At 38.1% G+C, this 14,169-nt stretch overlaps 1 protein-coding gene across 1 annotated transcript in view; it reads left to right on the forward strand.

Moving 5' to 3' along the window:
- grm4 (glutamate receptor, metabotropic 4) overlaps positions 1 to 14,169 on the forward strand; it is a 162,107-nt gene that overhangs the window by 106,903 nt on the left and 41,035 nt on the right. The window contains exon 3 of the mRNA XM_058050773.1: positions 6,256 to 6,472. Within this exon, the coding sequence (XP_057906756.1) occupies positions 6,256 to 6,472 (217 nt within the window). The remainder of the gene's footprint in view (positions 1 to 6,255; positions 6,473 to 14,169) is intronic.

The following is a 14,169-nucleotide window of genomic DNA, read 5'->3' on the forward strand; positions in this document are numbered from 1 at the left end:
ATGCTGTGGATTTGCGCAGTATCCATCCATCCATCCATCCATCCATCCATTTTCCTCTGCTTATCTGGGTCCGGGTATCGCGGGGGCAGCAGTCTTAGTAGGGAAGCCCAGACTTCCTGGTCCCCGGCCACCTCCTCCAGCTCCACCGGGAGGACACCATGATGTGAAAGCGAAGCGGCTCTACTCTGAGCTCTCTTAGGGTGAGTCCAGCTACCCTACGGAGGAATCTCATTTTCAGCCGCCTCATTTATCCGCAATCTCATTCTTTCGGTCATGACCCAAAGCTCATGACCATAGGTGAGGGTGGGAACATAGATCGACCGGTAAATTGAGAGCTTTGCCAGTCGATTGCGATCGACGTAATGGGTACCCCTGATCTACAGTATGCTTGTTATGGTTGAGTACTGACTGAGTCATTCAAAACTCTGAACCAGGACTCGAAGGTTTTCGTCTCTGTCACTTATACATCTGATGCTAAAAGAGGTTTGTACTAAGGGTGCAGGAGTAGGGGGTACATGGCTTCAGGAACGTGACTGTAGAAGTTTCGGAACCACTGGTTTCTAGTATGTGGTTGCCAACCTGTGGATTTGCACAGTATCCATCCATCCATCCATTTTCCTCCGCTTATCCGGGTCCACGTTGCGGGGGCAGCAGTCTTAGTAGGGAAGCCCAGACTTCCCGGTCCCCGGCCACCTCCTCCAGCTCCACCGGGAGGACACCATGATGTGAAAGCGAAGCGGCTCTACTCTGAGCTCTCTTAGAGTGAGTCCAGCTACCCTACGGAGGAATCTCATTTTTAGCCGCCTCATTTATCCGCGATCTCATTTTTTCGGTCATGACCCAAAGCTCATGACCATAGGTGAGGGTGGGAACATAGATCGACCGGTAAATTGAGAGCTTTGCCAGTCGATTGCGATCGACGTAATGGGTACCCCTGATCTACAGTATGCTTGTTATGATTGCGTATTGACTGAGTCATTCAAAACTCTGAACCAGGACTCGAGTGTTTTCGTCTCTGTCACTTACCCATCTGATGCTAAAAGAGGTTTGTACTAAGGGTGCAGAAGTAGGGGGTACATGGCTTCAGGAACGTGACTGTAGAAGTTTGGGAACCACTGTTTTCTAGTATGTGGTTGCTATCCTGTGGATTTGTACAGTATCCATCCATCCATCCATTTTCCTCCGCTTATCCGGGTCCACGTTGCGGGGGCAGCAGTCTTAGTAGGGAAGCCCAGACTTCCCGGTCCCCGGCCACCTCCTCCAGCTCCACCGGGAGGACACCATGATGTGAAAGCGAAGCGGCTCTACTCTGAGCTCTCTTAGGGTGAGTCCAGCTACCCTACGGAGGAATCTAATTTTCAGCCGCCTCATTTATCCGCGATCTCATTCTTTCGGTCATGACCCAAAGCTCATGACCATAGGTGAGGGTGGGAACATAGATCGACCGGTAAATTGAGAGCTTTGCCAGTCGATTGCGATCGACGTAATGGGTACCCCTGATCTACAGTATGCTTGTTATGGTTGAGTATTGACTGAGTCATTCAAAACTCTGAACCAGGACTCAAAGGTTTTCGTCTCTGTCACTTACCCATCTGATGCTAGCTAAATTAAAGAAATCTTAAAAAAAGGTTTGTACTAAGTGTGCAGACGTAGGGGGTACATGGAACGTGACTGTAGAAGTTTGGGAACCACTGGTTTCTAGTATGTGGTTGCTATCCTGTGGATTTGCACAGTATCCATCCATTCATCCATTATTCCTCCGCTTATCCGGGTCCGGGTCGCGGGGGCAGCAGTCTTAGTAGGGAAGCCCAGACTTCCCGGTCCCCGGCCACCTCCTCCAGCTCCACCGGGAGGACACCAAGGCGTTCCCAGGCCAGCTGTGAGACATACTCTCATAGGTTTGTACTAAGGGTGCAGAAGTAGGGGGTACATGGCTTCAGGAACGTGACTGTAGAAGTTTCGGAACCACTGGTTTCTAGTATGTGGTTGCTATGCTGTGGATTTGCACAGTTAGATTAAAATACATATAATAATACAACTTTTTAGACACAATTGGGTTTGCTCATGGAAATGTCTTGAAATTCAATAGCTTCTTTTTGCTGCAGTGATATACGCTCGCGAGTATAAAGTACATCACTTTGCATAGTTGAAGCAAAAAAGACCGGGCCATGCACACGCTCACACAGAAATTACTTTCTGTATTAGGAGGATTTTCAAGCGTTTAATCTGCCACTGTTGTCATCTGCATCCATGCTGCACTGTTAAAGCTTGACAGGCAAAGCGAAAGTAACTAAGAGCCACAGCAGATAAGCCAGAACCCAATTCCACCTGAAACCCTCGTCTGTCAGTATTATGGAAACAATAGGAACTATATTTGTGGTTTTCCCACCAAACCCAACAGTTTTATAGCACTTTTTATGTAGACGTAGTTAATCCATACGACCAAGAAGCTTCTGAAGAGGCTGGTTTCATTCATGTCTAAGCTTGCCAGTTCACGTTTTTTTTCCTTCTAACCCGCCAGGGCTTTCTTTGTCTGGTTGGTTCATCCAACCAATGCATTGCAATGATATTTATCTGTGTTCATGTGTTTGGTTTTAGCTGTTCTTTTCATGATTTAGCTCTAAAAGCTTGTAAATTATGTTGACCGGGCACTGGCTTGTAAAATATCATGCTGCTATTATAGTGACTTTATGATTCACTTTAGTAGTTTTTAATGGTGGCGTTACTGCACACTGAAATTATCAGTTTATTTCAAGACATGAGGTTATAAACTAAATACACATTTGGTTATAGTTAGCATATATTTTTATTTCTTAAGGATGAAATACCTGGCTGTTCAATAGTGAAAGGATAAATTAGATATATGTTAGCATGCTAAATATAATACATACACTTTTGCTAGCCCATTATAAAATTACTATATTGTTTTTTTAAATATGATATTTCTGCATACATATTTAGCATACATTTTTATTTTTTAGGATGAAATACCTGGCTGTTCAATAGTGAAAGGAAAAATAAGATATATGTTAGCATACTAAATACAATACATACACTTTTGCTAGCCCGTTATAAAATTACTATATTGTTTTTTGAAATTTGATATTTTTGCATACATATTTAGCATACATTTGTATTTTTTAGGATGAAATAGCTGGCTGTTCAATAGTCAAAGGATAAATTAGATATATGTTAGCATACTAAATATAATACATACACTGTTGCTCGACCCCGTTATAAAATGACTATATTGTTTTTTGAAATATGATATTTCTGCATACATATTTAGCATACATTGTTATTTCTTGGGATGAAATACCTGGCTATTCAATAGTCAAAGGATAAATTAGATATATGTTAGCATGCTAAATACAATACATACACTTTTGCTAGCCCGAAATATGATATTTCTGCAGGCTGCACCGGGACCGAGTGGTTAGCGCACAGGCCTCACAGCTAGGATACCTAAGTTCAATTCCACCCTCGGTCATCTCTATGTAGAGTTTGCATGTTCTCCCCGTGCATGTGTGGGTTTTCTCCGGGTACTCCGGTTTCCTCCCACATTCCAAAAACATGCTAGGTTAATTGGCGACTCCAAATTGTCCATAGGTATGAATGTGAGTGTGAATGGTTGTTTGCCTATATATGCCCTGTGATTGGCTGGCGAGCAGAAATATTTCTTGGAAGGCATTGCTACATGCTTGTACTTGGGGATGCCAGTATAAGGAAGTGATGTCACAGTGAGCCAAGCTCTTCTCTTCTGTGAGACCAAAAAAGTGATGGTCCCTTTTTATGCCTTAGTTCCTGTGTTTATGCACTTATTTTGTACTTACTTACTTACTTCCTGCTGTGCTCTGTTTTGTGTTTTTTGTGTGTTTTTTGGAGCATTGCCTATGTTACAGCTCTTTGTTGTTATCCCACATTTGCACGGCAGCTATAAATAATAAAACTGACATTTTACCTGCAATGGGTTTCATCTCTTGCATCCTGGGGTTGCTGTCACAATACCACAATGTGCACATGTGACAAATATTTTTTTTTATATTTCAAAGATTGTCTCTACCCCATATGTAAATATGGTAATATAACATACCTGTGTCTGCTTTGTGCAGGGTCCCAGGTCTACCCTAGGTGGCGTTGATGACAACATTAGCTACACCATTTTTAGGTTAAACCACACCCACTTACTTATACTTACTTATACTTTACTTATACTGTACTCCAAATGCTTGGTTTGAGCATTTCTATTATTTCTCACAGCACTGTGAGGTGTTACCTAAGTGAAATGTTCTAAAATGAGAGCTCATTAACACCATCGAGGTGCCTTTGTACCGCACTTGAATGCAGCCTAATGATCTTGCCTGATGACGTCAAAGCCACACAAGAGCAACAACGTATTTGCGCGTGTGATGCATCTATAACTGAAGACACATGAAGAAGAAGACACAAAAAGAGCAGACTTTAGTGAGGGGTTACTGTCAGTGCACCTCGGCCTGCTGGTGGCATTGAATCAAGTCAGATTGCCGGTATTCGCGTTCAAAAAACAACAACAACACACACACACACTGACAAGAACATCCCAGAGGAACGCCATCATTCACTTTATGATGCAGTGCCGCTTGCACACCAGAGTCAGTCAGTCAGTCAACAGACAGGCAGCCGCAAAACAAGGAAATGTTGCATACATGCTGCGGCATGAGACGACTGACTGCTTGCGGATCAGAAAATGCTTTGTTCTCACCTTCAGACTAGAATTGAGTTAATAATAGCTGCTTCTGGTTGGCATGCTTTGCAACGACCTATAATTCCATCTGCAGTCGTGCGTGTTTTTATAAGGTTTGGCCTGATTACAAAGTCACTATCTGACAATACAATGCGTTATAATGACTCAGCAGATATTTGTTATACATATTGCTGCCAAAAATAAAAAGGATTTACTCAATTGTCACCAAAACTTGTGTGGCAAATGAGTATAATATTTCAGGATGAATGCTTCTGCCTCACTTTCGCTCTGAATAGGATGAGTCATAAGCCTTGAGGAAGATTTTTTCAAATTTGTCGAGCTCAAGGATGAATTGATGTGAGCAGTCGCAAAGGCCAATTCACATGTTTTCTCGAGAAGCAACAATGTGACGACAACGTGACTGAAACATGACAAACATGTAGTTAACTCAATTAATCGTCAACCCACCCATACACCACCCAATGCCTTAGTACCCAATAAATGGCTTATTTTCAAATGCAAATGTTGTCAGGTTTGACTAGGAGTTCTCACAGCTGTTTGAAAACAAAGGCATGCAAAGAATTGATTGACTGAAACAAAAGGGGCATTGTGACGGTTATATTGCTGATGCAAGCATGAATAAACAAATAAATGGAAATGGATAAGTGATCTAGATTACCCAAAGGATGACAACAATAAACTAAACACAAAATGTACCCAAAAATACACACAGAACTGAAGGTTCAACACAACAAAAAATACGATATTTGTAATGTAATTTTTACATTAATTAAGTGATGCATAAACAGCTATTTGGTTTTATTAATCAATTCTTTATCTTTTTTGAGTATATCTGTTAATAGCCGTGCCAAACTGCAATGTTTGGAAAATAAATTATAGTCTTTCTTATTATGGACAGGTTTGTGTAACATTAACAAGACTTAAATTAAGAATTAAATTAAAAAAATTAAAAATTAAAAATTAAAAATTAAAAATTAAAAATTAAAAATTAAAAATTAAAAATTAAAAATTAAAAATTAAAAATTAAAAATTCATTCATTTTCTACCGCTTTTTCCTCACGAGGGTCGCGGGGGGTGCTGGAGCCTATCCCAGCTGTCTTCGGTGGAGAGGCGGGGTACACCCTGGACTGGTGGCCAGCCAATCACAGGGCACATATAGACAAACAACCATTCACACTCACATTCATACCTATGGACAATTTGGAGTCGCTAATTAACCTAGCATGTTTTTGGAATGTGGGAGAAAACCGGAGTACCCGGAGAAAACCCACGCATGCACGGGGAGAACATGCAAACTCCACACAGAGATGGCCGAGGGTGGAATTGAACCCTGGTCTCCTAGCTGTGAAGTCTGCACGCTAACCACTCGACCGCCGTGCTGTCCATTAACAAGACTTAAATTATATAAAAATTTTCTTACAGAAAATTACTGAAACATTTCCTTACCGATTATATTTGGAACCATTTTTAAAATTGATATTGATATCTTCATTTTCATCCCTCTTTCATAGATCCCTCAGGTGAGCTATGCCTCCACGGCTCCAGAGCTCAGCGACAACACACGCTATGACTTCTTCTCTCGAGTGGTGCCGCCCGACACCTATCAGGCCCAGGCGATGGTGGACATCGTCAAAGCCATGCGCTGGAACTATGTATCCACTGTAGCCTCCGAGGGAAACTACGGAGAAAGTGGTGTGGACGCATTCATTCAAAAGTCTCGTGAGGATGGTAAGTCTTTTTTTTTTTAATCTCATCAAAACATTGTAAATAACTTTAACAAATAAAATAAGTTCTCATAAAATAATTAAAGAATAAAGTCTCAAGGATCACTGACACACATATACAGTTATTAATTTCTTATTCTTATTCTTAATTAAGAATAAAAAAATAATACATGTAACAACTTCTGATCAATCCAAGTCAATTTCAGACTAAAATAATGTACCCATTGTTGTTTAAAAACATTGAGTGATCTTGGTTAATTCAACTGTCAACACCATTATTATTATTATTATTATTATTTTTCCTTTTAATTGTGGTAATTGTTTTAATTCTGTAAAGCACTTTGTGTTGCATGTCTTTGCAGGAAAAGTGCTATACAAATAAAGTTGATTTGATTTTGATTTTTGATTTATAAAGCTATAAAGCTTTACATCCGAATGTAATGGGCTGTATTGGCACTAAAACAAGGTCACATGATGATACCGATGTGTAAAATAATAGAAACAGGCATTGTTAGATGGTATTGTAGTGCTGACATTTTGGGAAGTGATTCTTCATCAATTGTGCATCAACAAAGCGGACTCAGGAGATGGTTTGTTTCACAAGTCAGTCTAGAAAAGCATTATTAAAATTGTATGTTTAAAGGCAGACACTCAACGAAGACCTGTTGGTGACTGCTGCTACGACAACATCCGCACTAATAGCTTTATTTACAAGCATTGCGGTTGCGTCTTGTATAGTGTTACCTAAAAAAAAAACAACACAATCTTTATGAGCAAGTTATAATTTGATTATTCTCATTGGAAGTCAATTAATTTGTTTAGATTCGTCAGATGGACGAGAGGTCAGGAAGGCGTAGATCATAACTCTCACCTCGTAATGTTTTATAGGTTCAGCTGACCATGTCAGCTCAATTGTCAACATGGCGCTCAAAGCTCAGCGTAAATTGAAACACTCTGTGATTTAGAGTGCAGACAAGTTTGAACATCTGCACGTTTTGTTCTGAAAAATCTTAAATCAGCTTAAGCAAATGTGGAATTACTGCAGCTTGGATTTTGACACGAATGCAGCTGTTCAATGTTACTCACGTATGCTGACAACACCGAAGTAGGTTACATTGCAAGGTTAACATGCAGTTCCAATAATGCCTTACTCACTGTCACTTCAGTATTACTTTATTATCATTCATAGTAGTGGTAGTCTGATTGGCTTCTAGCTGACCTGTTCTCATGAACTCACATCCAAACAAGAAATTTCATCATGTCTTAATCTTGCAAGATCTCGTTACACGGCTACTATAGACAGATTACAGACACGGGGATCCTTTAATCATCTTTACTATGTGCATGTGGGTGGTTTATTTGTTCATAGATCTCATATAAAATAATGAACAACTCTCTATGTGTCTTTTTCGTTCCACACTTTGGTCTTTGTGTAGGAAAGAGCCACAAAGCCAAAGAAAAAGCACAAGAATGACAACATCTGTGACATCACAGTGGTTTGAATTAAACATTTTTTTTGATATTATGTGCAAGCTCAACTGAGGTCCTTTTTAAATCTGCCTGACCATCTCCAGTTCTAGTCATTCCTGCAAGATACATCAGAAAGGTGTCAGAAAGTTAGATAGTAAATAATGTAGTATTTTCAATTTGACTTATTTTACCACATCACAATAAGAGAAAATTAATTGTGCTCCAAATAAATGTAGAATTGAAACTGATAGATAGTTTTGTGCATGACCCAAATAGATTCAAACTAAGTTAAATCACTCGATCCATAATGTAAGCCCCTTTCTAATAACGATGTAAGATATTCCCAAAGATCTCAAGCACCTGTGGTAACACAATGACAGCCAATGTCTCACAGGAGGCTTCCAAGCATTATTTCATGTTTCTGGGAACTGAACTTGTGTCTCCTCTTACACAACCTTGTCTATTATACAGCCTTGTACACGAGCTTAACAGGGGTTATTTTTAAACTGCCAGGCTTTCGTGCGCTTCTCCAGCAGAAAACAACACAATAAAGAACATGTCTTAGATGTCTGAGATCTCCGTTTTTTTGCAACACACCATCACAGGATTACAAAGTTTATGAACAAAATGGTCAGTATGTTCTGTTTAGATCAGGGGTGGGCAAACTTTTTGACTCGCGTTGACTCGCATTGATATGACAAAATTTACGGGGGGGCAGACTATATATTTTACACGTAACAGTCCACCTGGTATTATTGTATCTGTAAAATTGTCATGCAATCTGCTATTATTATTTATTATTTTATATTTATATTTAAATAAATAAAATAATAAAATATTATAATAATTACAATACAATTTAAATAATAATTATTATATTATTATTATGTAAAATATGCAAATATAACAACAATATTATATATAATTAATAGAATAATTAGCATTAATATAATAATTATAATAATCATAATAGTTCTAATAATAATTATAATAATCTAATAATCTAATAATGTAATAATAATAATAATTATTATTATTATTATAATAATAATAATTATTATTATTATTATTATGTGCTTGTGTCCCTTTTTTCAGGAGCACTTTGTAAACAACAGACCATGTCAAAAAACGAAATTGATAAAACCATCAAAAGGTTGGCTCAGGCCATGATGCCAGGTTGTATGTTGAGTTTAAATGAAATACTTTGGAAAGATTGGGCGGGCCGTATTCAAACACTTGGCGGGCCGGATGTGGCCCCCGGGCCGTAGTTTGCCCACCCCTGGTTTAGATGGTCTATATTATTTGTGGACTAGTCAGGGCATGTTATTTTAGCACAATCTTTGGTGCTACTATTCAGAGTGGCGTGTCCAAATGCCCATAAGACATGGTGACCATATTTTAATTAAGGAAAACCAGGAAATGAACTCGGTCCGGCAATGAGGTACTCAAAAACCACAACAAAACGGTTCTTCCTAATGCCTGAACCGTCGGAGTGTCAACATCCTCAACTTTAATAGTTACGGAATGGAAGCAAAACAGTGAGTTTAGTTGAAGTGTATTCTACTATTTAACGATACAATCACCGTATTTTAGATTAATCTTCTCCCACAAATCTGTGAAAGTCTTCATCTTCTGTATCTGAATTGAACAGCCGGGCAATTTCGCCATCAAACATGCCGGGTTCCCTCTCATCATTGTCGGAGTCAGTCTCATTGTCTATTGGCTGTTCAACAATGATTTTAAAACATTTTTTAAAGAAAGAAAGAAGAAAGAAAACATCAGGAAGACACAGTTGCTATTTTGTCCTTGCATGACTTATACTGAAATATTCCATCTTTTACACTAGGAGTCATATTTTCATTTGGACACTTCCCATTGCAACATCAGTGAAAACATCCTGTGGGACCGAGGTTCCAGTGTCATTAAGGAAGATGAGATAAAACGCTTTTCCTATTTGATGCCTCGCCCTTGTCATCCTGCCTTGTTCTCCATGCACAAGTTCATGTTCCTCAGTGGATCCTTCTGTCTACGAGCTGGTCTTTGAAAAGCCTTTGCACATCCCACGTCCTTAGAGAGAACACAGACTTGTGCGGTAATAGCAATTGACGTGTCACTTTACGCTCTCACTTCATGAAAACGAGTGTCATACTGATGTCCCTTTAGTTCGACTCATTTAAACTAACATCGGCAAAGAAAATAAAATAATAAGTCTAAAACATCACTTACACAAAGTACATATATAGCGGGATAATAATTCATATAGCAACTTCTGATCAATCCGTGTAAATTTCAGACTACATTATTTTTTTTAATTTTTTTATTTTTTTACAACATTTTTTTAGACTGCATTAAAAAGCCATATCATTTCAGTATGTGGAATCAAACTATGGAATGGATTGAGTAAGGAAATCAAACAATGCACAACGATGAGCCAATTCAAGAAACAATACAAGCAGTTGATGTTTGCTAAATACAAGGATGAAGAGTCTTGAACCAGTCATGATGTGCTATATATATCACTATATTGACACTTACTATGGTACCCATTATGTCATTGGATGCTCATATCACCTTGTACTTCGGTATGAGGCGCATTATTAAAAAAAATTAAAAAAAAAAAAAAACCTTAAACCGTATTATGGAAAGCAGGAAGTGAACAAATGTAACAGTTACTGATTGTAAAAGTACCAGATGGAGGGGTAGGATTTAATAAGCTTTGCTTCTTCCTACTCCTTTTGGACATGCAGAACTGTGAACTGATTATGGGATGCACTCAATTGTAATCTGATGCATGTTCAAATGAAATAAAACCATTACCATTACCATTACCAGACTTAAAATAATGTACAGATGTAAGCCCCATACACTTCCAGTTAAACACGCCCACTTCCGAACCATGCCCCGCCCACTCCGAGTACAGATACAGCTGCAGATAGCAGTGTATTAAATTTAAAAACAGTTTTCCAAAGTTCTCTGTTCATGTAAATAATTTAATAAAAAATACATTATTAAAAAAATGTCGCTCACCACCACACATTAAAAAAAAAACTGATTGGTCTAAAATGTCACAATTGGTTTTACTTCTCAAAGTGTACACTCTTTTTTTTCCTGACATTATTTCAACATCTAAAATTCAGAAGCAGCCTGATCATTCGTGCAATAAATGGCAGTTGGGGTTAAAGACCAGGGCAAAAATAGTGCAAGCCGTCAGACAACTGAAAGGGACATGATGCAAATATTCAAAGTGAAGTGGCATATTGTACCTTTTGTCATGCGGAAAATGTCAAAATGAATCATTAAAAAAAAAACATATTCACCACGGGTGTGCGGACAACAAAGTGGATTCTCATTATTTTGAGAATGCACATCAGATAGCTTTCAGTTGCATCAGCGACTACTTTTGGGGCTGAATTGACTTTTTCTCACATACTTTCAATGCAATTCCCCCCCGAACTAGGAGCACACATATTTCATTCTTTTGAAACAAGCAGAGAGTTGTAAAAGAGAATGACAAAAAGAGTTCAATTCCGGGTCATTATTTGGTTAGTTATTATTTTTTTTCTCTCTCTTGCTTCATTTTACTCTGTGATGGTTAAACATGCTGCTTTAAGAAAGGATGAAAAGCAATGTTTTGATTAGGGATGAGCGAGTACATCTATAAACTGTACATGGGCGTGGTTTAAGTCTTAAATTTACAATGATTGATCAGAAGTTGTTTTATGTATTGTTTATTATTCAGCTATTTGTGTACAGTGTATGTGTGTAAGTGATCCTTGAGACTTTATTCTTTAATTATTTTTTAATGAGCTGTATGAAGTTGGTGATTCATGCAAACATGGTAAATAATCTGTCAGCTTTGTTGACTGTATTTTTCGAAAAAAGCACCATGCTCTTCATACTTCACGCCACCAGCCAAACCAGCCGAAACAAGCAGACGAAGCTACCGCCGTCGAGGGAGAGCCTAGACATAAAAAAAACAAACAAACCACACAGTCACCAATGTTGTCCACTGTCTTGTAAAATACACCATTTACATTATGAAACAAGTTTAAGATTACAAGCTCCATGCTTCATGCCGCCCTTGTGCTACTGTGCAAGTGTACTTAATGTTTTGGCCAGTCAATTTAGCAGGTTACCATGAACACTGTCTGTGTTCTGCTAACTGAAAATTAACAAAATTATTATATTGTATGTAGCATGCCTGTTTTATGATACCTTATGGTGTCATGGTGTCTGCACAAGCGCTGCGTACCAGGCATGATATGTAAGTTTACCAAGTAAATTTAGATATAAACCAAAATTGAGAAAAAAATTGACAGGTTAATAATTGAACAAAAGATAATTCACCTTAATATTTTAATTACTGTACAGTGGCGATACTATGTGTCCAGTGAGGCTACTCTGGCCTCTACAAGACACTTCCTAAGGCTTGCCAGAGGCACAATTCAAAGTGAACAAAAAGTCTTTGGGTATTTAGACCTTGCACCGGGAAGATGGATGAACATGAACCTTGGGTTATATTGTCAAGAAGAGTATGGATAAAGTGTATCTTTGTTAAAGAAAGATTTATTATTATTTTACTATTTTACTGTTTTTTTTATTAAGTGTCATTATTCTGTGCACTGTTCTTACCTTTTACTTCTTACTTCTACTTTTAGTTGTATGACTTATTATTATGCATACATGTTTTGTGTTATATTGGCTGCTGTACAGCACTTTGGGCAGTTAACTGTTGGAAATCTGCTATATAAATACATTTGAGCATGACCTTGACCTTGACCATGACAGAAAAAAACAAATCAGCAACCTCAAAAATCACCCCCCCCCCCCATTTAAAAAAAAATTTATTCGTCTTTTCAACAACTCAAATAATACATTAGGTGGAAAAGCCCTCAGTAATATCAGTATGAACACACATACACTATTTATCATGTTATGCTATGCTATGACTATGCTAGGACTACGTTAAAAAGCCATAGCATTTCAGTATGTGGAATCAAACTATGGAATGGATTGAGTAAGGAAATCAAACAATGCAACGATGAGCCAATTCAAGAAACAATACAAGCAGTTGATGTTTGCTAAATACAAGGATGAAGAGTCTTGAACCAGTCATGATGTGCTATATATATCACTATATTGACACTTACTATGGTAAGAGTCATTGGATGTTCATATCACCTCGTACTTCGGTATGAGGTGCATTATTAAAAAAATAATTGAAAAAATACAAAAAAACCTTAAACTGTATTATGGAAAGCAGGAAGTGAACAAATGTAACAGTTACTGATTGTAAAAGCACCAGATGGAGGGGTAGGATTTAATAAGCTTTGCTTCTTCCTACTCCTTTTGGACATGTGGAACTGTGAACTGATTATGTGATGCATTCAATTGTAATCTGATGCATGTTCAAATGAAATAAAACCATTACCATTACCATATTTGGTTATCAGTAACATCACAAACTCCAACCATTTATTTTTTATTACTGTTGCTTGTAAGAAAATTATACCCAAACTAGCATACCCCAAAATACCCAAATCTAGCGGTGGACATTGGGAGTTTTGGAAGAAGAAGAAGTAACACAATTGCAGTAATTATGCTCTTACTGCAGTGCAGTAATGTAAGGCATTGGTATAGCATTAAAGCATACAGCTTGTATCCAGGAACGCCCATATATGGATGTCTGACGTCACAGTGATGTCACAAACTCTCCCAAACTTCTTTCAGGGCTCACTTCCAAACGCAAAAACCTCATTATCTGAAACTTTGGCATCGTTTTGCACAAGAATAAAACATTCTATTGAAATTTGCAGTATCAGTCGGAAAAGTGGAAAAAGCATATAGGTCCTCTTTCAATGCAAATTGTCAACTGTCATTTTCCTCTTGTAATGTCAGGAAGCGACTGACAGTGACACATCACTCTACGCAACATCAAATGTGGAAAAATGACAAAGGATATTTTCCTGAGCTGGACCCGCTGCTGTGTTTATGGCTCTCTAACACATCAGATACCATTGATGTTTGAGACCGAGTTGAGACGGAAGTTCGTGTTGATTCGCTCATTATCTAAATGTAAAGGAAAGTGTATGGTTTCTTTACTAAATCACTTGCTATATGATTTTAAAATAAGTTCCACGCTCCTTAGCCACAACAATGGGTGAAGCTTTATAATGAGATCCAATACAAAAGCTGAAATGAAGCCTTTACAATGAAGCATTCAACGGCACT

Source organism: Doryrhamphus excisus, chromosome 16, assembly GCF_030265055.1.
Source record: "Doryrhamphus excisus isolate RoL2022-K1 chromosome 16, RoL_Dexc_1.0, whole genome shotgun sequence".
Lineage (NCBI taxonomy): Eukaryota > Metazoa > Chordata > Actinopteri > Syngnathiformes > Syngnathidae > Doryrhamphus > Doryrhamphus excisus.